The 25,614-nt window shown below is 48.7% G+C and overlaps 1 protein-coding gene across 10 annotated transcripts in view; it reads right to left on the bottom strand.

The window, feature by feature from the left end:
- Positions 1 to 25,614, bottom strand: part of LOC123746665 (regulator of G-protein signaling 7) — a 390,003-nt gene that overhangs the window by 108,433 nt on the left and 255,956 nt on the right. For 8 of the 10 annotated variants that reach the window (XM_069316820.1, XM_069316816.1, XM_069316824.1 and 5 more), the window contains 7 exons: positions 23,922 to 24,110; positions 21,984 to 22,169; positions 18,971 to 19,146; positions 16,688 to 16,761; positions 12,142 to 12,271; positions 7,471 to 7,695; positions 6,749 to 6,829 (listed from right to left, as the gene is read on the bottom strand). In XM_069316820.1, coding sequence (XP_069172921.1) covers positions 6,749 to 6,829; positions 7,471 to 7,695; positions 12,142 to 12,271; positions 16,688 to 16,761; positions 18,971 to 19,146; positions 21,984 to 22,169; positions 23,922 to 24,110 — 1,061 coding nt within the window. The remainder of the gene's footprint in view (positions 1 to 6,748; positions 6,830 to 7,470; positions 7,696 to 12,141; positions 12,272 to 16,687; positions 16,762 to 18,970; positions 19,147 to 21,983; positions 22,170 to 23,921; positions 24,111 to 25,614) is intronic. The other 2 variants (XM_069316822.1, XM_069316823.1) reach the window with 2 other exon arrangements.

Genomic DNA, 25,614 nt, shown 5'->3' with positions numbered 1-25,614 from the left:
GTACTACATACTTGAGCATCTGGCACCAGCATGAATTATAGAAGGCGGAAGAGATCTACTATTAAAAGTGATCTTCACTACTCGAAGAGACTGGTGACTGCGACCACGAGGGGGTCGAGTGAACGTATCAACCTGGAGGATAGAATAGCTTTAAGATTCAAGAATATGTTGAATATCCTCGTGGCAGTCTTTCAGGTCCCTAATAATACTAGTCGCAACATGGTGCAGGTAAATAATGGTGCCAATGCTGGCCTTTAACCGGACATTTTTGGAGATCCGAACAAGGGTCTCCTCAATGCTGGACAACGAGTCTAAGTGGGCAGCTGTATCCTGAGAAGCAGCAGCAATGACACATGTACCAGTATGGGTGGGAGTTAAAAGTGACAAAGATATCTACCAAATCAACGAGGTGTTTATGGAGGAAGAAATTGTCAGGGTGTGTAGAATCCACATGGTTGAGATCAAAGTACTTCCATGTAGCAGGACCAAACATGGCTTGGAATGTAGTAGAACTGGAAGGAATCGTGGTGGTGCATCTGAGGAGGGAATGGCGTCTAGTAACTCCAGTAAGATGGGCGGTAAACGGTGCAGTTGTCACAATGAGAGAAGGAACTGCTCCAGGTGATGAGGTGGTCATCACTGGGGGCTTGGGACTCGATCACACCATAGAGGTGGGCGGGGAGCAGAGAGGGTTACTCAGGAGGGTCAGGGAAGCAGCTTGGTCTGGGCCCAATGTAGCGGGGGCTACAGAGCCCGACCTTCCATCACAGTCCCGCTCAGGGCCTAGTAGCCCACCACATGAGTCTGGGAAGTTAAAAAGAGGGTCAGTCATTGGCATATAAACGAACAGGAAATAATTTCATCCACGAATAAATTCCTATACCCACCATTGGAGCCACAATTAGAGGATAGGACACCCACCAAGACGGGGCCTCCCCAGGGGTGCATTGTGGGTATGTACCTCGTAATCGCCACCTTAAGAACCGTCAGTCCATCGAGATTGGGTTCAGCAACGAAGGCGAGGAGTGACAATAAAAAAGAGTCCCAGCGCCAGGTACCAAAGTTTTATGGGTGAGTGTGTTGTGCCCAAACACCAGGCGTCAAAACAGAAGACATCGGAAAGAATAATCAAGAGTGGCAAAAAGTTGGCGGGAAATGACAATCACAAAGGAGAAGAGGGGAGGAGGAAAAATGAAACATAAGGAAAAAGAAAAGGCATCCAGCACAATTACTGGGGACGACAGCAGGAGAATAAGGCTCCAAAAGGACAGAGGACTGTCCTATGGAGCATCACACCCCGACCACCACCAACCATAAGCCCCCCTCACGACGACGACAGCTAGAAAGGGAGGGGGTTAACCATACCAGATAAACCAACTGCTGCTACATTTAACACGGCCCTGCTCATACTACCCTCAACTGACCACCACTTGAAACCTGTTATCAGCGCCAATTAAAACCTTCGAGTTATTAGTCCTCAAAACAATCGTAAAATTCAAATATAAATTATGCGATCAGCTGAGGACTTTTGGCTGAAAACTTCTCCCTTCCGTTGTTGTTAAAGATTCGCTACCTGGAACAAAAAGTTCCAAGTAGCACGGGCTATGGTGAGCCCTTCTCCCTTCCCTCCCACAGTCTCACTTCTCCCTTCCCTCCCTCCCACAATCTCACTTCTCCCTCCCATCCCTCCCACAGCCTTGACACATTCAATAAGGTATTAATATACTATGTAGACAGCCAGACTGCTGTAGAGGAAGTCATGTGGTTGAGACAGGGAGTTATCCTACTTACGTGGACAGTACTCCAGCTGAGTAGTTAGTAAATCTGGTAATTAGGCAAACAATCGGCTAAGTATGCAGTCAACATGCTGATCAGGTCAGTCTGCTAAGGAGAAAGTCAACGGATTAGTCAGCCAATTGAACAGGCAATCAGCCTGCATAGCATGCAGTTAGTTTATCAGGCTGGCAGTCGTCCCGGGGAAGCCTATCCACCACAATATCAACATGCTGGATAGGCTGTTCACTAAACTGGCAGTCAGGCTGATGAGTGAACATCAGAGTACACGAGTAATCAAGCACAGGGCCACAGGGACAGCTCTAGCACACATGCTATCACAGAGCCAGTGGGGCAGCTCTAGCACACATGCTATCACAGAGCCACAGGGGCAGCTCTAGCACACATGCTATCACAGAGCCAGTGGGGCAGCTCTAGCACACATGCTATCACAGAGCCACAGGGGCAGCTCTAGCACACATGCTATCACAGAGCCACAGGGGCAGCTCTAGCACACATGCTCTCACAGACCCAGAGGGGCAGCTCTAGCACACATGCTCTCACAGACCCATAGGGGCAGCTATAGCACACATGCTCGTACATAAATCATGAGGTGCTCTAAGCCTCGTCTAGTGAAACATTCTCGTCATCCACTACGGTTAAGTCATTAAAAAAGTGCAATTTGCAATTAAGGCCATAAATAGCAGAGTCCCCCTTCCCACCCCACTTAACTAAACTAGGCCTATATACTGAGTGATCAGTGTAAGAGGTATGACCATTGTGTGGTGTGGGCAAGTCAGGGCCGGGAATAGTGTACACCACCCACCGCTGCTACAGGTGCTTAGGCAGAGGCACACTTGTAATATCAACAGGGGGATGGGAGGGATAGGAGGAGGGAGGGGAAGGGAGGTTACATACACACCTGTTACAGAGGGTGAGAGAGGGGGCTACAAGCACATATATGCTGCCGAGGGTGAGGGATAAACCGCATAAATATACCCGACAGATGTCGAGAGAGGCAACAAACAAATGGAAACAGGTGTTAAGAGAGGGGCCCATATTCACCCTGTCACAGGTGTTGACAGGGGGGAACCCCCCACACACCTGGTCCAAGAGATGAAAGTAGGTGCACAAACACCTGCTACAGGTGCTAAGAGAGGGTTTACACGCTTGCTGCTGGTGTTGAGAGAAGGTCCACACACACACACACCTGCTGTAAGTGTTGAGAGAGTCCACACACCTGCTGTAAGTGCTGAGAGAGTCCACACACCTGCTTCACACATGCAAAATGGGTCACCATGATTACATAACCCTTCCCTCACCATCTGAAGCAGGTGTGTATTCACCTATTTGTGCCTGCAGGATCGAGCTATAGTTCTTGGACCCCGATTTTCTAGCCCTGGGGTTGTCTAAAGCAATCTTGACTGGGTCTTCTGTCATTTGGTGAAGGGTTATGTATTACTGCTACTACTATTCTTGGTCCTCCCATTGTCATGGTGCCTGCTATGTTGTCTCTGAAACCCTCGCAGCCCGGGATAGCCATCTCCTTGAAACTCCATTCCTTTCTCATTAGTAGGGCCACTCTGCCTCCTCCCCTACCTTCCCTCTCTTTCCTTGTTACTGTGTACTCCTGTGGGGAAACAGCATTCGTTATAATTCCTGAGAGTTTTGTTTCAGTGAGTCCGATTACATCTGGGTTCACTTCTTGTTCTCTTTCCCTTAGTTCACTTGTCTTGCTTGTAATCCCATCTATGTTCGAGTACATCACCCTGAAACTGACTCTCTTCTGTCCTTCCTCTGGGGGTAACCTGTGGGATATGGGGTGTGCGGGGGGTAGGAGGACGGAGGGCTTGGGGTGGTGGAGGAGAAGAAAGGGTTTGGGGGGAGGATGAGAGGGGGAGGTTTGGGGGGGTGGGTGAGAGGGGAAGGGCTGGGGGTGGGTGATAGGGAGAGGGTGAGAGGGGGATGGTTGGGGGGTGTGGGAGATTGGGAGGCTTGGGGGATATGGGGGGGATGAAGGGCTTGGGGGGATAGGGGGAGGAGGAAGGGCTTGGGGGGGATGGGGGAGAAGGGGGGGAATGGGAGGGCATGTGCGATGAGGGAAGGCTTGGGTGGTGGGGGAGAAGGGATGTCCTGGGGAAGGGCGTGAGTGAGGGGAGAGTGCCCTAGGGGGAGCACTTAGTGGGGGAAGGGTGTCAGGGGATGGGGCAGGTAGGATATCTACTGGGTAGAATGTGGGGGTGGTGCTCCACTCCCTGTGGCTGTTGAATTGTTTGTGGAGGGTTCCTCACTTCCCTTTGGGATTGTAGGGTTCGGGGTTGTGGTTCTCTGATTCCTTTCTTTCTCCCTGCGCTCTCTGCTCACATCTGCTGCCCTCACACTCTCGTCCCTTGTCAAATCCCTCTACAGGAATACTTTTTTGAACTTCTGTACATTTGCTAAACCGCTCTTCCTTGCTAAGAGGTCCTCTTTCGTGTTCTCGCTCATGAATACCACCTTTATCAATCGGTCTCTGTCCTTGTTGTACTTTCCAAGCCTGAAAATCTTTTAAATATTTTGGTCAGCCCTCTTCATCTGTACCTCTTTAAGGATCTCAGTAACTATGTTTTTGTCCTTGTCTCTCTGCTCCACTGGGCTGGTCCCTGTTTGCTTCTTAATGCCTGCTACTACTACTGCTCTTTTTCTCTCTATCAGCCGGCTAGAACATCTAGTTGCTTCCTGAGAAGAAACCACTTCCATGGCAACTTCCCTTACTGCAGACCAAGCTTCAAGATTCTTTTTAAACAATTCTGCAAATGAGGGTTGTATTGTAAGATTCCCCTCAACAGGATCATTACCATCTCCCTGTGGGATGGTTTGCGTCTGGTGCTGGGTAGGATTCTCTTTCAGGCTTTTTATTTCCTCCTTTGCTGCCTTCAGCTCTTCCTGCAGGTTGGAGACTGTCTCCTTCATTGCCCTCAGTCCTTCCCTGAATTCACTCCACATGTGCTCGATTGTGTCCGTTAATCCTAACTTCCTGTTCCTCCTTTTCCTCTGAGCTTGTTCCTGCCATGGTTGTCCACCTGTGTTTGTCACCCCGAGTTTCTCTCTCTGCCATGTTTTCCCTATGAGAGAGAGCGAGAGAGCGAGCGAGAGAGCGAGCGAGAGAGCGAGAGACAGAGAGAGAGAGCGAGAGACAGAGAGAGAGAGAGAGACAGAGAGAGAGAGAGAGAGAGAGAGACAGAGAGAGAGAGAGAGAGACAGAGAGAGAGAGACAGAGAGAGAGACAGAGAGACAAAGAGAGACAGAGAGAGAGACAGAGAGAGAGACAGAGACAGAGACAGAGAGAGAGAGCGAGCAAGAGAGAGCGAGCAAGAGAGAGAGAGCGAGCAAGAGAGAGAGAGCGAGCAAGAGAGAGAGAGCGAGCAAGAGAGAGAGAGAGCGAGCAAGAGAGAGAGAGAGCGAGCAAGAGAGAGAGAGCGAACAAGAGAGAGAGAGAGCGAGCAAGAGAGAGAGAGAGAGCGAGCAAGAGAGAGAGAGAGCGAGCAAGAGAGAGAGAGAGCGAGCAAGAGAGAGAGAGAGAGCGAGCAAGAGAGAGAGAGAGAGCGAGCAAGAGAGAGAGAGAGCGAGCAAGAGAGAGAGAGAGAGAGAGAGCGAGCAAGAGAGACATAGAGAGACAGAGAAGATATTTTCTCAACACCTGTAGCATATAATAATAATATATGCTACAGGTGTTGAGAAAGGCTCCACACACACATACACACACACCTGCTTCAGACGGTGGAGGGAAGGCTTACATCTGAACTGTACAACCCATTAAGCCTGATACAAGTGATGAACTCACAAACTTAACAACGTGAGATACACTCAATATTGTGAGTGCCTCCCCATGTATGCTTGCTATACCACACAAGCCATGTATCAGTGCAATACAAACTGCCCAACAGGCCGGTTACAGCGACCTCAGAGACTGTAACCACAACATTTCATTGAAAATTAGTTTGATCATAAATATCCGAGAGACCCTCATTTACAGAACTTTACAACCACGCAAACCTGTCCTCTTACAAATTACGTTGGAATTTGGCCATTTGCCCGTAAGGCCGAAAATGGACGTAATTTGGAAATGATAATTAATTGAAAATAAATTTTGAATTTGTTTTTCCAAAACAGCAAGTTAAGGGTCCTCTGGTAGGTTAGGTGGGCAGGAAGTTCTCATAACGTTTCAAAACGTCATGAAAACCGTTAATTGAAAGTTTCCTCTCTTAACCTAACAGAGTAAGCCGGAGGACTCAAAACAGAAAACGGGACAGTACGTCACTTTTGTGAGCTGATTTCATTTCGAATAACATCCATTTTTGGCCATAAAGCACATACCAGCGAAAAGTGACGTTATTTTAAGAGGACGGGTTGCTGGTGTTCCCTCACGCGCTCCACACACACACACACACACACACACACACACACACACACACACACACACACACACACACACACACACACACACACACACACACACACAGCATCTCAAGGTAACAGCCCAAGCAAGCAAAGCGCTAAGTAGTTGAACTACGTTTCTCCAGAAGACGCGTGCCGTCAGCGGATACTGAAATACATGTCAACAATTTCCATGAGATTATGAATAGCATTATATATACTAGAAGCTGGCGTAAGAAAATTAAAATTTCACAAACAAAGCAATAGTATTGCACTCACAGCTAACAAGAGCGTTTGCAGCGCTAATAGCAGCCTTTGCATCTCCAGGCACTGCTAATAAGTATGAATGGCCAAATCAAGTTTCATACGCACAGGTGGCGGCCTACAGGCAGTGAGATTTCACGGGACTGTTAGAAATGGCCAACGCAGTACATTCAACTGTTTAAAGGAAATTTAGGGCAAATGGGGGGGGGGGGTCGAGGCAATGTAAATTAAATGGTAGCAGGCAGGGAGTGGGTGGAGTGGTGGGTTGAGGAGCGGGGAGCGGGGCATCACGTACATCTGCAAACCGACGCGGCCTTCGGGCCCCGGGGCTAGCATCAGTGATGGAGCCATGAGGCGCACCAGCATAGAGTTGGGCCTGACGTGACGACGGACATGTCACGGCCAGAGTCGGCGGGGGACGGGGCAAGCGCACAGCAAGAATTCAGCCGTTAGTTGGTGAAAAAAGAGAACATTAAAACAGCCCATTAGTTGGTGAAAAGAAGAGCAGTGTGTGCTCCAGCGACAGCCGGAGGGGGGAACATGAGATAAAGCCGCTTAAGCCGAGACACTAAACTTGAAAAACTAAAAAGCATAGTTATAAAAAAAACACTGAACACTAGGTCAACTAATTAAAGATGTTTTTTGGAAAGTCCGTTTTAAAAGTCATTGGAATACTGTCAGACATTGACCATGACAAAATAGCTAGGAATCTTTAAAATGCGCCAATTTACATACAGTAATACAAAAATGCTAAAGACTATTATTGGCTGGAAGTGCTCATAATAACAAGTTAAATACTGGAAAATATGACGAAGGAAATTGAATGTGGACGAAATTATATAAACCAAGCACATTTATCCCGTGATCAAAATCACATTAAATTAAAAAATTAATTTATTACTTGGCGATGAAATAAACAAAACGTTTAATGAATGCTTAAACCAAAGTTAAGAAAATAGCAACCAAAAGAAGCCAAAAAACAACAAATAAAGCCCATCTTGAGAGGTTGTAGCTCACCTCTTCTTCTGTGAGGGCTGGACGGCGTTGGCCAGCAACGTCTTGTACTGCTCGGAGCGCAGGAAGCGCGGGTAGCAGTCCTTCTTCAGGAGGAGGATGTAGACGTGCTCGGCGGCCAGGTCGTAGGTGTAGCGCGACGGCTGCTTCATCATCATCAGCTGCGTCTGTTCCATCGTCTTGCCGTCAATGTTGATCTCACAAGGCGCCCCGGGCTTCAGGAACTCCCTGCAACACTTCTCCTTTGTATTGACCTTCCTTCTGCCGCACATTGTTCATGTTAGCAACTATCACCATGGACACATTATAGTTAGGTGGTACTGGTCCATGTGGGGCAGGGGACTTACAGGCCTACTGGTCCATGTGAGGCAGGGACACTACAGTAGGCCTACTGGTCCATGTGGGGCAGGGACACTACAGTAGGTGCACTGGTCCATGTGGGGCAGGGACACTACAGTAGGTCTACTGGTCCATGTGGGGCAGGGACACTACAGTAGGCCTACTGGTCCATGTGGGGCAGGGACACTACAGTAGGTCTACTGGTCCATGTGGGGCAGGGACACTACAGTAGGTGCACTGGTCCATGTGGGGCAGGGACACTACAGTAGGTGCACTGGTCCATGTGGGGCAGGGACACTACAGTAGGCCTACTGGTCCATGTGGGGCAGGGACACTACAGTAGGTCTACTGGTCCATGTGGGCCAGGGACACTACAGTAGGCCTACTGGTCCATGTGGGGCAGGGACACTACAGTAGGCCTACTGGTCCATGTGGGGCAGGGACACTACAGTAGGTCTACTGGTCCATGTGGGGCAGGGACACTACAGTAGGCCTACTGGTCCATGTAAGGCAGGGACACTACAGTAGGCCTACTGGTCCATGTAAGGCAGGAACACTACAGTAGACCTACTGGTCCATGTAAGGCAGGGACACTACAGTAGGCCTACTGGTCCATGTAAGGCAGGGACACTACAGTAGGCCTACTGGTCCATGTAAGGCAGGGACACTACAGTAGGCCTACTGGTCCATGTAAGGCAGGGACACTACAGTAGGCCTACTGGTCCATGTAAGGCAGGAACACTACAGTAGGCCTACTGGTCCATGTAAGGCAGGAACACTACAGTAGGCCTACTGGTCCATGTAAGGCAGGGACACTACAGTAGGCCTACTGGTCCATGTAAGGCAGGGACACTACAGTAGGCCTACTGGTCCATGTAAGGCAGGAACACTACAGTAGGCCTACTGGTCCATGTAAGGCAGGAACACTACAGTAGGCCTACTGGTCCATGTGGGGCAGGGACACTACAGTAGGCCTACTGGTCCATGTAAGGCAGGGACACTACAGTAGGCCTACTGGTCCATTTAAGGCAGGGACACTACAGTAGGCCTACTGGTCCATGTAAGGCAGGGGAGCACTAATTGGGGCTCCCAGGTCGCTCCCAAAATATAATTTACAACCACCTATATCACAAAGCTCCAAGTTCACTATACTGAAGCTTCTTTATTCGAATTAAATTCATATTTATCCGCTGTGAGGGTAAGGATTTCAGCAGGTAAATCTTCCACTAGAGGCAGTGGAAGATTTAGCTGGTGAAATCTTCCACCCATGGGGCCAGATTCACGAAAACACTTACGCAAACACTTATGAACCTGTACATCTTTTCTCAATCTTTGGAGGCTTTGTTTACAATTATTAAACGGTTAATGAGCTCTGAAGCACCAGGAGGCTGTTTATAACAATAACAACAGTTGATTGGCAAGTTTTCATGCTTGTAAACTGTTTAATAAATGTTATCAAAGCCGTCAAAGATTGATGAAAGATGTACACGTTCGTAAGTGCTTTCGTGAATCTGGCCCCTGTACACGAGACATCTTGTGATTAGGCTTGTTGGAGCGCCTAGGTCATCACAATTCCAAATATGTTGCAATGGCTGTTGCAATGCAGTTGTGGAAATAGTTGTAGAGTGCAGAAGTTTTACTCTAAGATGTGTGAGCGAGAGGACGGCCGGGGCGGAAGCAGTTGTCCGATCCGTCCCTATGGGAACCAAGTGTGATGCCGTGACGTGAGAGCCTTAGTGTCACCCCGAGGGGAAGACGTGATTGGTTCCGGCATCTAGCCCTAGGTGCGCGACGCTCTGATTGGTTAGCTTGAGGTAGGACCAGTGAGCAAGCATCTTCCCACCCTGGGCCCAAGGCGCCATTCTGCCCTTGCCACTACTCCAAGCTAGATGTAATTTTCTCTTGGTCGGCCAACGTCCGGACGTGTTCAACGTCCTCCCAGCGAGCATAAGAAATATTGTCGGAACAACCGTGGACATTTTCAAGAGGAAACTAGATTTATTCCTCCAAGGAGTGCCGGACCAACCGGGCTGTGGTGGGCATGTGGGCCTGCGGGCCGCTCCAAGCAACAGCCTGGTGGACCAAACTCTCACAAGTCAAGCCTGGCCTGCGGGCCGCTCCAAGCAACAGCCTGGTGGACCAAACTCTCACAAGTCAAGCCTGGCCTCGGGCCGCTCCAAGCAACAGCCTGGTGGACCAAACTCTCACAAGTCAAGCCTGGCCTGCGGGCCGCTCCAAGCAACAGCCTGGTGGACCAAACTCTCACAAGTCAAGCCTGGCCTCGGGTCGGGCTTGGGGAGTAGAACAATTCCCAGAACCCCATCAACCAGGTATCAACCAGGTATCAACCAGGCCACCAAGTGAAATTATCGTCTGTTGTGGCAACTAAATACTCTCTATATTCTGGTGATATCTACACGTGTCCGTAGGGAACGAACAGAAACCGGGAAGTCGTCATATTTGCTTGTAATAACAGGAAAGTGTATCAGACTGTAAAATAAGAGAGTGTAAGCACACGTGCAGAGGTAACTGACTGTGTCGTCACTCCACACATACAGTCATCTTGAGGTTATCTTGAGATGATTTCGGGGCTTTAGTGTCCCCGCGGCCCGGTCCTCGACCAGGCCTCCACCCCCATGAAGCAGCCCGTGACAGCTGACTAACACCCAGGTACCTATTTTACTGCTAGGTAACAGGGGCATAGGGTGAAAGAAACTCTGCCCATTGTTTCTCGCCGGCGCCCGGGATCGAACCCGGGACCACAGGATCACAAGTCCAGTGTGCTGTCCGCTCGGCCGACCGGCTCCCTTTCAGTCATCATCAGTCATCACCTGTTATCCTGCTTGAGTCGCTTAGCAGTGGAGACATCTGGGAAAACTCATTAGTGTTAGCGGGAGTTTTCAACCAGAAATTCGTGGGAATTTCGGTGCAAGTGTTGGACATTGTCGCTCACCGTGTTTGCCGCAAGCAAGCAGGTTGTTTCGCCCTGAGGCAGGGACGGAGCCAGCACCTGAGGGCACATACGGACTGTTCTGTGCCGTGATACACTACACCCTAAGCCACTCCCAGCCCCGCTGATCTTGGAGACTACGGTGGTTCAGCTTGGTGTGTTACATGTGGTAGTGTGCCTGTAGGCCGGCCTCATTGAGTGCATCCCCTTGTGTTGTATTGGTGATTATCTCTAAACTTGGTTCGAGGTCACGGAGTCCGCCAGCATTGTCTCTAAGCACCAGCTGGTAGGTGAAGGGGGAAGTGTGGTGTGTGTGTGTGTGTGTGTGTGTGTGTGTGTGTGTGTGTGTGTGTGTGTGTGTGTGTGTGTGTGTGTGTGTGTGTGATTTCTCCTAATTAGACGTCTTGACAGTCAAGGGTGGGCTTGAGTGTGTGTGTGTGCAGCGGAGTGTGTGGTTGGGCACACGGGGAGAAATACGGGAATTGTCATTGCAAGCGGAATGCAATTGTTTGGGCGGTGATTGTAATTGGGGTTTATTAGATCACTGGGTTGTTGTTGTTGGTAAAGATTCGCTACCTGGAACAAAACGTTCCAAGTAGCACGGGCTATGGTGAGCCCGTAGATAGTTATTTTTTATCACTGGGTGTTGTGTTAATGTGTCGTGGGTGAACTGGTCACTGGGCAGAGTACTTGGTGGCTGTAAATGTGGTCGTCATGGCAGTCGAAGGATTCAGTGTTAATTAAGTACAGCCATTAACGTCACAGAGTAATTGCCGTCCTCATGCCACTTTGGACATAGAATTGTAGTAAACTATCAAATGGGCGATAGTATCTGATAACGTAACTTGTGCTGGGATTAATTAGCTGTCCGTAGTACAGTAATTAAGGGGATTCCTCACTGAATGCTTGACGGATCACATGTCTGTGTAATGGCCAATTACGAGTGATAGTTGTGACAGTTTGACTTGACTGTAGGAGACATGATTAAGTTAACGTAAGTGGTTGTTGCTGACTGTTGTTGGCAGTGAAGTAACGTAATTGTCATTATAAGTATTAACGTAATTAATTAGTCAATTAAGTGTTGAGTGTTGACTTTACACTTCGTCCAAGGGATGAAGTGTAAATATTGTTGTGTTTAAGTTGCAAGTTGTGTTGAGTAGCGCAGCTTATCTTAATATTCTCTGAAGAGTTACTTGTATTCCTGTTAACAATATTCTAAGATCAAGATTAGTGAAAGCCTAAGACAAAACCCTAGTGGGTGTTAGAGAGCCGTGGGGGGCAAGGTGCAGGTAGTATGTAGTCTTCTCTGCCAGCGTCTTGTACCTCAGCCATCTTAACGATGCACTTACACTAATTATACCACAACAACAAAGGTGATTACTCACTCGAAGATGTTTCTGACGTTGTCAGCGACGCTGGCGGCCGGGCCCCACCTCAGTTCATTGACAGCTTGCCAGAAGCGGATGTTCTCATGACTGAACTCCTTCCTCAGGTAGGCTGTGAACTCCGTCTGACCTGTGGACACACACACGCACTTATAACCTGTGTTATTGTCTCACCTGTGGGGAGACACTCACTCATAACCTGTGTTATTGTCTCACCTGTGGGGAGACACGCACTTATAACCTGTGTTATTGTTTCACCTGTGGGGTGACACTCACTCATAACCTGTGTTATTGTTTCACCTGTGGACACACACGCACTTATAACCTGTGTTATTGTCTCACCTGTGGACACACACGCACTTATAACCTGTGTTATTGTCTGACCTGTGGGGAGACACTCACTCATAACCTGTGTTATTGTTTCACCTGTTGACACACACGCACTTATAACCTGTGTTATTGTCTCACCTGTGGACACACACGCACTTATAACCTGTGTTATTGTCTGACCTGTGGACACACACGCACTTATAACCTGTGTTATTGTCTCACCTGTGGACTTAAACGCACTTATAACCTGTGTTATGGTCAATGTTCCTGTGCACCTCTCACTAAAGCTTGCTCTAAGTTATCCATAACCTAACTTAGTTTTGAAGGACATTCATTCTGGTGCGACATGGCTCTCAAGGACACGGCAACTTGCCGTAGCTTATTCTAACAAGGTTATAAGTGAACTTATAGCCCTCTTATAAGGTTATAAGTTATAAATGATGATATTGATGAGAGAGTAATCGTCGAGAAAGTGAAACTCTTGGGAGGAGTTACTTCTAAGACAAGACCAAGTTCGGCTCCCTTACTACATTCTTGTAAATACAGGAGTAACTAATACACAAATATGCCTTAGAGCAGTAAATAGGTACCTGGGTGTTAGTCAGCCGTCACGGGCTGCTTCCTGGGGGTGGAGGCCTGGTCGAGGACCGGGCCGCGGGGACACTAAAGCCCCGAAATCATCTCAAGATAACCTCAAGATAGTGCTAGTGAAGCTCTCGTCCTCATAACATTATAGTACATATACGAACTATTTGCTCAAACATACAAATTTGGATTTGTTGACCAGACCACACACTAGAAAGTGAAGGGACGACGACGTTTCGGTCCGTCCTGGACCGAAACGACTTGAGAATGGTCTTGTCAAGTCCATGACAATCGACTTGAGAATGGTCCAGGACGGACCGAAACGTCGTCGTCCCTTCACCTTCTAGTGTGTGGTCTGGTCAACATACTTTAGCCACGTTATTGTGCAACCCGTTCTCGCAAATTTAATAAGTCAATATTGACTTATAAAATATGTGCATAGGTGACATACTTAACATAATAGATACCCTTAAAAAGATTCATAGAAAACACCGACCTTACCTAACCTACTTAGTATGTTAAGATAAGCATCTTATTGCTTCGTAATTACAATTATTACCTAACCTATAATAGGTATAGGTTAAGTAATAATTGTAATTACGAAGCAATAAGATGCTTATCTTAAGATACTAACAAGGTTAGGTAAGGTCGGTGTTTTCTATGAATCTTTTTAGGGGTATCTATTATGTTAAGTATGTCACCTATGCACATATTTTATAAGTCAATATTGACTTTACGAATTTGCGGGAACGGGTTGTATTGTGACTCATCGCCTGCATAAATTAATATCATAAACTCTCAATATAAAGACAGAAGGACAACCCATTCAAGATATCTTAAAACTCACACAACATCACTCCATTTAAGATATCATTTAACCTCACAACCAACCCACCACTACCAAGATAACCTGATCACCAAACACCAAGATAACAGACAGATATACAAATAACAGACTAAGCTCGTCCTTCAGCAAGCAACCCGTTCTCGCACTTTCTTACAGTCAATATTGACTTATTTAATAAGTGCATATGTGACATACTAATTTATTGTGAATATTTTAGTTTACCTTGAAAAGCGTCATAGAAAACACCGACCTCACCTAACCTTCTTAGTATGTTAAGATAAGCATCTTATTGCTTCGTAATTACAAATATTACTTAACCTATTATAGGTATAAGTTAATTACGTATTTAATAAGTCAATATTGACTATACGAAAGTGCGAGAACGGGTTGCAGCAAGACCAAAGACTAAACAGCCAACTGGTGACTCACCACTGTCCCAGACGACCAATGGGAGAGCAGGACTGTCATCTTAACGGGATAATCTCCGTCACTTCTCACCACACCTGTCCAGACGCTATATATATATTATTTTGTTACATTTATAAGGTTTCGGGGTCGCCTTAGCCCGTGCTACATGGACATTTCGTTCTGAGTAGCTGAATCTAAAATAAGTGACACCCATGGTGTCGTTGATGAGTTAGAGGTGTCAGTGACTCACCCATGGTGTCGTTGATGAGTTAGAGGTGTCAGTGACTCACCCATGGTGTCGTTGATGAGTTAGAGGTCAGTGACTCACCCATGGTGTCGTTGATGAGTTAGAGGTGTCAGTGACTCACCCATGGTGTCGTTGATGAGTTAGAGAGATCAGTGACTCACCCATGGTGTCGTTGATGAGTTAGAGAGGTCAGTGACTCACCCATGGTGTCGTTGATGAGTTAGAGGTGTCAGTGACTCACCCATGGTGTCGTTGATGAGTTAGAGGTGTCAGTGACTCACCCATGGTGTCGTTGATGAGTTAGAGGTGTCAGTGACTCACCCATGGTGTCGTTGATGAGTTAGAGGTCAGTGACTCACCCATGGTGTCGTTGATGAGTTAGAGGTGTCAGTGACTCACCCATGGTGTCGTTGATGAGTTAGAGAGATCAGTGACTCACCCATGGTGTCGTTGATGAGTTAGAGGTCAGTGACTCACCCATGGTGTCGTTGATGAGTTAGAGGTGTCAGTGACTCACCCATGGTGTCGTTGATGAGTTAGAGAGGTCAGTGACTCACCCATGGTGTCGTTGATGAGTTAGAGGTGTCAGTGACTCACCCATGGTGTCGTTGATGAGTTAGAGAGATCAGTGACTCACCCATGGTGTCGTTGATGAGTTAGAGGTCAGTGACTCACCCATGGTGTCGTTGATGAGTTAGAGGTGTCAGTGACTCACCCATGGTGTCGTTGATGAGTTAGAGGTGTCAGTGACTCACCCATGGTGTCGTTGATGAGTTAGAGGTGTCAGTGACTCACCCATGGTGTCGTTGATGAGTTAGAGAGGTCAGTGACTCACCCATGGTGTCGTTGATGAGTTAGAGGTCAGTGACTCACCCATGGTGTCGTTGATGAGTTAGAGGTCAGTGACTCACCCATGGTGTCGTTGATGAGTTAGAGAGGTCAGTGACTCACCCATGGTGTCGTTGATGAGTTAGAGAGGTCAGTGACTCACCCATGGTGTCGTTGATGAGTTAGAGAGGTCAGTGACTCACCCATGGTGTCGTTGATGAGTTAGAGAGATCAGTGACTCACCCATGGTGTCGTTGATGAGTTAGAGGTCAGTGACTCACCCATGGTGTCGTTGATGAGTTAGAGGTCAGTGACTCACCCATGGTGTCGTTGATGAGTTAGAGGTTAGTGACTCACCCATGGTGTCGTTGATGAGTTAGAGAGGTCAGTGACTCACCCATGGTGTCGTTGATGAGTTAGAGGTGTTAGTGACTCACCCATGGTGTCGTTGATGAGTTAGAGAGATCAGTGACTCACCCATGGTGTCGTTGATGAGTTAGAGATATCAGTGACTCACCCATGGTGTCATTGATGAGTTAGAGAGGTTAGTGACTCACCCATGGTGTCGTTGATGAGTTAGAGAGGTCAGTGACTCACCCATGGTGTCGTTGATGAGTTAGAGGTCAGTGACTCACCCATGGTGTCGTTGATGAGTTAGAGAGGTCAGTGACTCACCCATGGTGTCGTTGATGAGTTAGAGGTCAGTGACTCACCCATGGTGTCGTTGATGAGTTAGAGGTTAGTGACTCACCCATGGTGTCGTTGATGAGTTAGAGAGGTCAGTGACTCACCCATGGTGTCGTTGATGAGTTAGAGGTGTCAGTGACTCACCCATGGTGTCGTTGATGAGTTAGAGGTGTCAGTGACTCACCCATGGTGTCGTTGATGAGTTAGAGGTTAGTGACTCACCCATGGTGTCGTTGATGAGTTAGAGGTCAGTGACTCACCCATGGTGTCGTTGATGAGTTAGAGGTCAGTGACTCACCCATGGTGTCGTTGATGAGTTAGAGGTTAGTGACTCACCCATGGTGTCGTTGATGAGTTAGAGAGGTCAGTGACTCACCCATGGTGTCGTTGATGAGTTAGAGAGATCAGTGACTCACCCATGGTGTCGTTGATGAGTTAGAGATATCAGTGACTCACCCATGGTGTCATTGATGAGTTAGAGATATCAGTGACTCACCCATGGTGTCATTGATGAGTTAGAGAGGTTAGTGACTCACCCATGGTGTCGTTGATGAGTTAGAGGTCAGTGACTCACCCATGGTGTCGTTGATGAGTTAGAGAGGTCAGTGACTCACCCATGGTGTCGTTGATGAGTTCCTCCATGGAGATGGCCCACCGCCGCACTCGCTTCTCTGTGGGTACGTCCACTCTGCAACACAAGGAATATTTCACCTCACACCTTTCTGTGTATGGTGTTCTTCAAGTCTTTCTGTGTATGGTGTTCTTCAAGTCTTTCTGTGTATGGTGTTCTTCAAGTCTTTCTGTGTACGGTGTTCTTCAAGTCTTTCTGTGTACGGTGTTCTTCAAGTCCTTCTGTGTATGGTGTTATTCAAGTCTTTCTGTGTACGGTGTTCTTCAAGTCTTTCTGTGTATGGTGTTCTTCAAGTCTTTCTGTGTATGGTGTTCTTCAAGTCTGTGTATGGTGTTCTTCAAGTCTTTCTGTGTATGGTGTTCTTCAAGTCTTTCTGTGTATGGTGTTCTTCAAGTCTGTGTATGGTGTTCTTCAAGTCTTTCTGTGTATGGTGTTCTTCAAGTCTTTCTGTGTATGGTGTTCTTCAAGTCTTTCTGTGTATGGTGTTCTTCAAGTCTTTCTGTGTACGGTGTTCTTCAAGTCTTTCTGTGTACGGTGTTCTTCAAGTCTTTCTGTGTATGGTGTTCTTCAAGTCTGTGTATGGTGTTCTTCAAGTCTTTCTGTGTATGGTGTTCTTCAAGTCTTTCTGTGTACGGTGTTCTTCAAGTCTGTGTATGGTGTTCTTCAAGTCTTTCTGTGTATGGTGTTCTTCAAGTCTTTCTGTGTACGGTGTTCTTCAAGTCTTTCTGGTGTACGGTGTTCTTCAAGTCTTTCTGTGTATGGTGTTCTTCAAGTCTTTCTGTGTATGGTGTTCTTCAAGTCTTTCTGTGTATGGTGTTCTTCAAGTCTTTCTGTGTATGGTGTTCTTCAAGTCTTTCTGTGTACGGTGTTCTTCAAGTCTTTCTGTGTACGGTGTTCTTCAAGTCTTTCTGTGTACGGTGTTCTTCAAGTCTTTCTGTGTACGGTGTTCTTCAAGTCTTTCTGTGTACGGTGTTCTTCAAGTCTCTGTGAATGGTGTTCCTCAAGTCTTTCTGTGTATGGTGTTCCTCAAGTCTTTCTGTGTACGGTGTTCTTCAAGTCTCTGTGAATGGTGTTCCTCAAGTCTTTCTGTGTATGGTGTTCTTCAAGTCTTTCTGTGTACGGTGTTCTTCAAGTCTTTCTGTGTATGGTGTTCTTCAAGTCTCTGTGAATGGTGTTCTTCAAGTCTTTCTGTGTATGGTGTTCTTCAAGTCTTTCTGTGTATGGTGTTCTTCAAGTCTTTCTGTGTACGGTGTTCTTCAAGTCTTTCTGTGTACGGTGTTCTTCAAGTCTTTCTGTGTATGGTGTTCTTCAAGTCTGTGTATGGTGTTCTTCAAGTCTTTCTGTGTATGGTGTTCTTCAAGTCTTTCTGTGTACGGTGTTCTTCAAGTCTGTGTATGGTGTTCTTCAAGTCTTTCTGTGTATGGTGTTCTTCAAGTCTTTCTGTGTACGGTGTTCTTCAAGTCTTTCTGGTGTACGGTGTTCTTCAAGTCTTTCTGTGTATGGTGTTCTTCAAGTCTTTCTGTGTATGGTGTTCTTCAAGTCTTTCTGTGTATGGTGTTCTTCAAGTCTTTCTGTGTATGGTGTTCTTCAAGTCTTTCTGTGTACGGTGTTCTTCAAGTCTTTCTGTGTACGGTGTTCTTCAAGTCTTTCTGTGTACGGTGTTCTTCAAGTCTTTCTGTGTACGGTGTTCTTCAAGTCTTTCTGTGTACGGTGTTCTTCAAGTCTCTGTGAATGGTGTTCCTCAAGTCTTTCTGTGTATGGTGTTCCTCAAGTCTTTCTGTGTACGGTGTTCTTCAAGTCTCTGTGAATGGTGTTCCTCAAGTCTTTCTGTGTATGGTGTTCTTCAAGTCTTTCTGTGTACGGTGTTCTTCAAGTCTTTCTGTGTATGGTGTTCTTCAAGTCTCTGTGAATGGTGTTCTTCAAGTCTTTCTGTGTATGGTGTTCAAGTCTTTCTGGTGTATGGTGTTCCTGAAGTCAGTGTATGGTGTCCCGTTCTCTTATACAAACAACAACATTACTCCAGTTCACTCTGAGAAGTGTACTAAAGATCACTACTTCTGGTCACTAATGAGCCTTATATTGCTAGTTTAATGATCAACATAAACATAGCATTTCAAATTACCTTTCACGCAAGAATAATTGGGTAAAATCTCAGGACTTACAAGAGAAACCTCAAGACAACAGTTGAGAAGTAATCAAAAAGCATTAACCACCATCCATGGATATATTTCATTTGTATTAAATTGGCGAGATCTTTGTGACTTACATAGAGTCGTTGAGGGTCCAGTAGGTGAGGTCGTCAGAGAGCCAAGGGTTGGAAGGTTGGGGAAAGGTGAGGAAGTGGTCGTACTCGAAGTAGGTCTCAGCGTGGGTGAGGAGGCTCTCGGCCACCTGCGACACCTTCTGGCGCGTCCGGTCAACCGCTGACGCCAGGAAGAAGTTCTGGCGGGAAAGTTGGGGTTTGTTTACATCTTGTGCTTGCCGTAGTGGCCGCTAGAGGGCGAGTGTGCTCTCATGGGCGGCTCTCACAGTTAGTCTTGGGTACCTGTACACTACCAGCCACCAGTCACTGTTGTGTACCTGTACACTACCAGCCAGTCACTTGTGTACCTGTACACTACCAGCCACCAGTCACTGTTGTGTACCTGTACACTACCAGCCAGTCACTGTTGCGTACCTGTACACTACCAGCCACCAGTCATTGTTGTGTACCTGTACACTACCAACCACCAGTCACTGTTGTGTACCTGTACACTACCAGCCACCAGTCACTGTTGTGTACCTGTACACTACCAGCCACTGTTGTGTACCTGTACACTACCAGCCACCAGTCACTGTTGTGTACCAGTACACTACCAGCCACTGTTGTGTACCTGTACACTACCAGCCACCAGTCACTGTTGTGTACCTGTACACTACCAGCCAGTCACTGTTGCGTACCTGTACACTACCAGCCACCAGTCATTGTTGTGTACCAGTACACTACCAGCCACCAGTCACTGTTGTGTACCTGTACACTACCAGCCACCAGTCACTGTTGTGTACCTGTACACTACCAGCCAGTCACTGTTGCGTACCTGTACACTACCAGCCACCAGTCACTGTTGTGTACCTGTACACTACCAGCCACTGTTGTGTACCTGTACACTACCAGCCACCAGTCACTGTTGTGTACCAGTACACTACCAGCCACTGTTGTGTACCTGTACACTACCAGCCACCAGTCACTGTTGTGTACCTGTACACTACCAGCCACTGTTGTGTACCTGTACACTACCAGCCACCAGTCACTGTTGTGTATCAGTACACTACCAGCCAGTCACTTGTGTACCTGTACACTACCAGCCACCAGTCATTGTTGTGTACCAGTACACTACCAGCCACCAGTCACTGTTGTGTACCTGTACACTACCAGCCACCAGTCACTGTTGTGTACCTGTACACTACCAGCCAGTCACTGTTGCGTACCTGTACACTACCAGCCACCAGTCACTGTTGTGTACCTGTACACTACCAGCCACTGTTGTGTACCTGTACACTACCAGCCACCAGTCACTGTTGTGTACCTGTACACTACCAGCCACCAGTCACTGTTGTGTACCTGTACACTACCAGCCACTGTTGTGTACCTGTACACTACCAGTCACTGTTGTGTACCTGTACACTACCAGTCACTGTTGTGTACCAGTACACTACCAGCCACTGTTGTGTACCTGTACACTACCAGCCACTGTTGTGTACCTGTACACTACCAGCCACCAGTCACTGTTGTGTACCAGTACACTACCAGCCACCAGTCACTGTTGTGTACCAGTACACTACCAGCCACCAGTCACTGTTGTGTACCAGTACACTACCAGCCACGAGTCACTGTTGTGTACCAGTACACTACCAGCCACCAGTCACTGTTGTGTACTGGTACACTACCAGCCACTGTTGTATACCGGTACACTACCAGCCACTGTTGTATACCGGTACACTACCAGCCACCAGTCACTGTTGTATACCGGTACACTACCAGTCACTGTTGTGTACCTGTACACTACCAGTCACTGTTGTGTACCTGTACACTACCAGCCACTGTTGTATACCGGTACACTTCCAGCCACTGTTGTATACCGGTACACTACCAGCCACTGTTGTATACCGGTACACTACCAGCCACCAGTCACTGTTGTGTACCTGTACACTACCAGCCACTGTTGTATACCGGTACACTACCTGCCACTGTTGTATACTGGTACACTACCAGCCACTGTTGTATACCGGTACACTACCAGCCACTGTTGTATACCGGTACACTACCAGCCACTGTTGTATACCGGTACACTACCAGCCACCAGTCACTGTTGTGTACCTGTACACTACCAGTCAGTGTTGTGTACCTGTACACTACCAGCCACTGTTGTATACCAGTACACTACCAGCCACTGTTGTATACCGGTACACTACCAGCCACTGTTGTATACCGGTACACTACCAGCCACCAGTCACTGTTGTGTACCTGTACACTACCAGCCACTGTTGTATACCGGTACACTACCAGCCACTGTTGTATACCGGTACACTACCAGCCACCAGTCACTGTTGTGTACCTGTACACTACCAGCCACTGTTGTATACCGGTACACTACCAGCCACTGTTGTATACCGGTACACTACCAGCCACCAGTCACTGTTGTGTACCTGTACACTACCAGCCACTGTTGTATACCGGTACACTACCAGCCACTGTTGTATACCGGTACACTACCAGCCACTGTTGTATACCGGTACACTACCAGCCACTGTTGTATACCTGTACACTACCAGCCACTGTTGTGTACCAGTACACTACCAGCCACGAGTCACTGTTGTGTACCAGTACACTACCAGCCAGTCACTGTTGTGTACCTGTACACTACCAGCCACCAGTCACTGTTGTGTACCAGTACACTACCAGCCAGTCACTGTTGTGTACCTGTACACTACCAGCCACCAGTCACTGTTGTATACCTGTACACTACCAGTCACTGTCACTGTTGTGTACCTGTACACTACCAGCCACCAGTCACTGTTGTGTACCAGTACACTACCAGCCACCAGTCACTGTTGTATACCTGTACACTACCAGTCACTGTCACTGTTGTGAACCAGTACACTACCAGCCACGAGTCACTGTTGTGTACCTGTACACTACCAGCCAGTCACTGTTGTGTACCTGTACACTTCCAGCCAGTCACTGTTGTATAAAATTTACTCTCCCCAACACACAATAACACAAAATCTCAAATCCTTACATCTTTCTTGAGATCGTCGACCGTTTTCTTGCGGACTCTGTTGGCCATATTTGTTTTGTCCGGGACGGGGGCGGTCTCTAGGCAGTTGGTGAAGCCCGGAGGAGGACGGTAGACCCGCCAGTAGGCCCGCTCCTGGGAGTCCGTCACTATCTTGTCACCCTTCTTCCTGTCCTTCGCTAGCTTTACCTGCGGACGGTAGGTGTGGCTGAGATGATTGTTATTTCTGGTGTGCAGGTGTGGGGTATTGGGGTGGTTACTGTGGCATGCACACCTGTCGTTTGGTGATGCACCCAGCTGTCTTAAGGTGCTGCACCCAGCTGTGGTATGGTGCTACACCCACCTGTCTACTGGTGCTGCACCCACCTGTCTACTGGTGCTGCACCCAGCTGTGTTATGGTGCTACACCCAGCTGTGTTATGGTGCTACACCCAGCTGTCTACTGATGCTGCACCCAGCTGTCTTAAGGTGCTACACCCACCTGTCGTATGGTGCTACACCCACCTGTCGTATGGTGCTACACCCAGCTGTCTACTGGTGCTGCACCCAGCTGTCTACTGGTGCTACACCCAGCTGTGGTATGGTGCTACACCCAGCTGTGGTATGGTGCTACACCCAGCTGTCTACTGGTGCTGCACCCAGCTGTCTACTGGTGCTACACCCAGCTGTGGTATGGTGCTACACCCAGCTGTGGTATGGTGCTACACCCAGCTGTCTACTGGTGCTGCACCCACCTGTCTTATGGTGCTACACACCCACCTATCACCTGGTGCCACACACCCACTTATCCCCTGGTGCCCCACACCCACCGATCTTCTGGTGCCCACACCCACTTATCCCCTGGTGCCACACACCCACCTATCCCCTGGTGCCCCACACCCACCTATCCCCTGGTGCCCCACACCCACCTATCACCTGGTGCCCCACACCCACCTATCACCTGGTGCCCCACACCCACCTATCCCCTGATGCCCCACACCCACCTATCACCTGGTGCCCCACACCCACCGATCCCCTGGTGCCCCACACCCACCTATCCCCTGGTGCACCACACCCACCTATCCCCTGGTGCCCCACACCCACCTATCACCTGGTGCCCCACACCCACCGATCCCCTGGTGCCCCACACCCACCTATCCCCTGGTGCACCACACCCACCTATCCCCTGGTGCCCCACACCCACCTATCACCTGGTGCCCCACACCCACTTATCCCCTGGTGCCCCAAACCCACCTATCCCCTAGTGCCCCACACCCACCTATCACCTGGTGCCCCACACCCACCTATCACCTGATGCCCCACACCCACCTATCACCTGGTGCCCCACACCCACCTATCACCTGGTGCCCCACACCCACCTATCACCTGGTGCCCCACACCCACCTATCCCCCTGGTGCCCCACACCCACCTATCACCTGGTGCCCCACACTCACCTATCCCCTGGTGCCCCACACCCACCTATCACCTGATGCCCCACACCCACCTATCCCCCTGGTGCCCCACACCCACCTATCACCTGGTGCCCCACACCCACCTATCCCCTGGTGCCCCACACCCACCTATCACCTGATGCCCCACACCCACCTATCCCCTGGTGCCCCACACCCACCTATCCCCTGGTGCCCCACACCCACCTATCCCCTGGTGCCCCACACCCACCTGTCACCTGGTGCCCCACACCCACCTATCACCTGGTGCCTCACACCCACCTATCCCCTGGTGCCCCACACCCACCTATCCCCCTGGTGCCCCACACCCACCTGTCACCTGGTGCCCCACACCCACCTACCCACCTGGTGCCCCACACCCACCTATCCCCCTGGTGCCCCACACCCACCTGTCACCTGGTGCCCCACACCCACCTACCCACCTGGTGCCCCACACCCACCTACCCACCTGGTGCCCCACACCCACCTACCCACCTGGTGCCCCACACCCACCTGTTCCTCCGCCTGCATGGAGATAAAGTCCCACTTGTGGGAGAGCGCCTTCTTCAGCTTGTTATACGCGTCCACCTCGTAGTCCTCCAGGCCATGTTTCTGCTTGTTCCTGGAGAGTCGTTTGGTGAGGTAGATGGCGTAGTCGGTGGTGTCGGCGCTGTGGTTCTGAGAGGGCCAGTAGTACGGCGTCTGTGGGGGTGGCATCACACTCATAATATGATCACATTGACAGGTAGAACGTTCAGTTCCTCACCAACTGAGACAGCTTCAACTGAACGTCAACAAATATGAATGAGAAAGTTGGGGCCAGATTCACGAAGCAGTTACGCAAGCACTTACGAACCTGTACATCTTTTCTCAATCTTTGGCGGCTTTGTTTCCAATTATTAAACAGTTAATGAGCACGGAAGCATCAGGAGGCTGTTTATAACAATAACAACAGTTGATTGGCAAGTTTGAAAAGACGTTTACATCTTTCCTCAATCTTTGACGGCTTTGGTTACATTTATTAAACAGTTTACAAGCATGAAAACTACCCATTCAACTGTTGTTATTGTTATAAACAGCCTCCTGATGCTTCGGGGCCCATTAACTGCTTAATAATGGTAAACAAAGCCGCCAAAGATTGAGAAAAGATGTATAGGTTCCTAAGTGCTTGCGTAACTGCTTCGTGAATCTACCCCCTGGGTGCTTGCGTAACTGCTTCGTGAATCTACCCCCTGGGTGCTTGCGTAACTGCTTTCGTGAATCTACCCCCTGGGTGCTTGCGTAACTGCTTCGTGAATCTACCCCCTGGGTGCTTGCGTAACTGCTTCGTGAATCTACCCCCTGGGTGCTTGCGTAACTGCTTCGTGAATCTACCCCCTGGGTGCTTGCGTAACTGCTTCGTGAATCTACCCCCTGGGTGCATGCGTAACTGGTTCGTGAATCTACCCCCTGGGTGCTTGCGTAACTGCTTCGTGAATCTACCCCCTGGGTGCTTGCGTAACTGCTTCGTGAATCTACCCCCTGGGTGCTTGCGTAACTGCTTCGTGAATCTACCCCCTGGGTGCTTGCGTAACTGCTTTCGTGAATCTACCCCCTGGGTGCATGCGTAACTGGTTCGTGAATCTACCCCCTGGGTGCTTGCGTAACTGCTTTCGTGAATCTACCCCCTGGGTGCTTGCGTAACTGCTTCGTGAATCTACCCCCTGGGTGCTTGCGTAACTGCTTCGTGAATCTACCCCCTGGGTGCTTGCGTAACTGCTTCGTGAATCTACCCCCTGGGTGCTTGCGTAACTGCTTCGTGAATCTACCCCCTGGGTGCTTGCGTAACTGCTTCGTGAATCTACCCCCTGGGTGCTTGCGTAACTGCTTTCGTGAATCTACCCCCTGGGTGCTTGCGTAACTGCTTCGTGAATCTACCCCCTGGGTGCTTGCGTAACTGCTTCGTGAATCTACCCCCTGGGTGCATGCGTAACTGGTTCGTGAATCTACCCCCTGGGTGCTTGCGTAACTGCTTCGTGAATCTACCCCCTGGGTGCTTGCGTAACTGCTTCGTGAATCTACCCCCTGGGTGCTTGCGTAACTGCTTCGTGAATCTACCCCCTGGGTGCTTGCGTAACTGCTTCGTGAATCTACCCCCTGGGTGCTTGCGTAACTGCTTCGTGAATCTGGCCATTGATCATTTGAAAGAAAGTTTATGAATGATTAA

The sequence above is a fragment of the Procambarus clarkii genome, chromosome 85 (assembly GCF_040958095.1).
Source record: "Procambarus clarkii isolate CNS0578487 chromosome 85, FALCON_Pclarkii_2.0, whole genome shotgun sequence".
NCBI classification, from domain to species: domain Eukaryota; kingdom Metazoa; phylum Arthropoda; class Malacostraca; order Decapoda; family Cambaridae; genus Procambarus; species Procambarus clarkii.
Note: the sequence above shows the minus strand (reverse complement) of the source record. Positions and strands in the feature narration are given on the sequence as shown.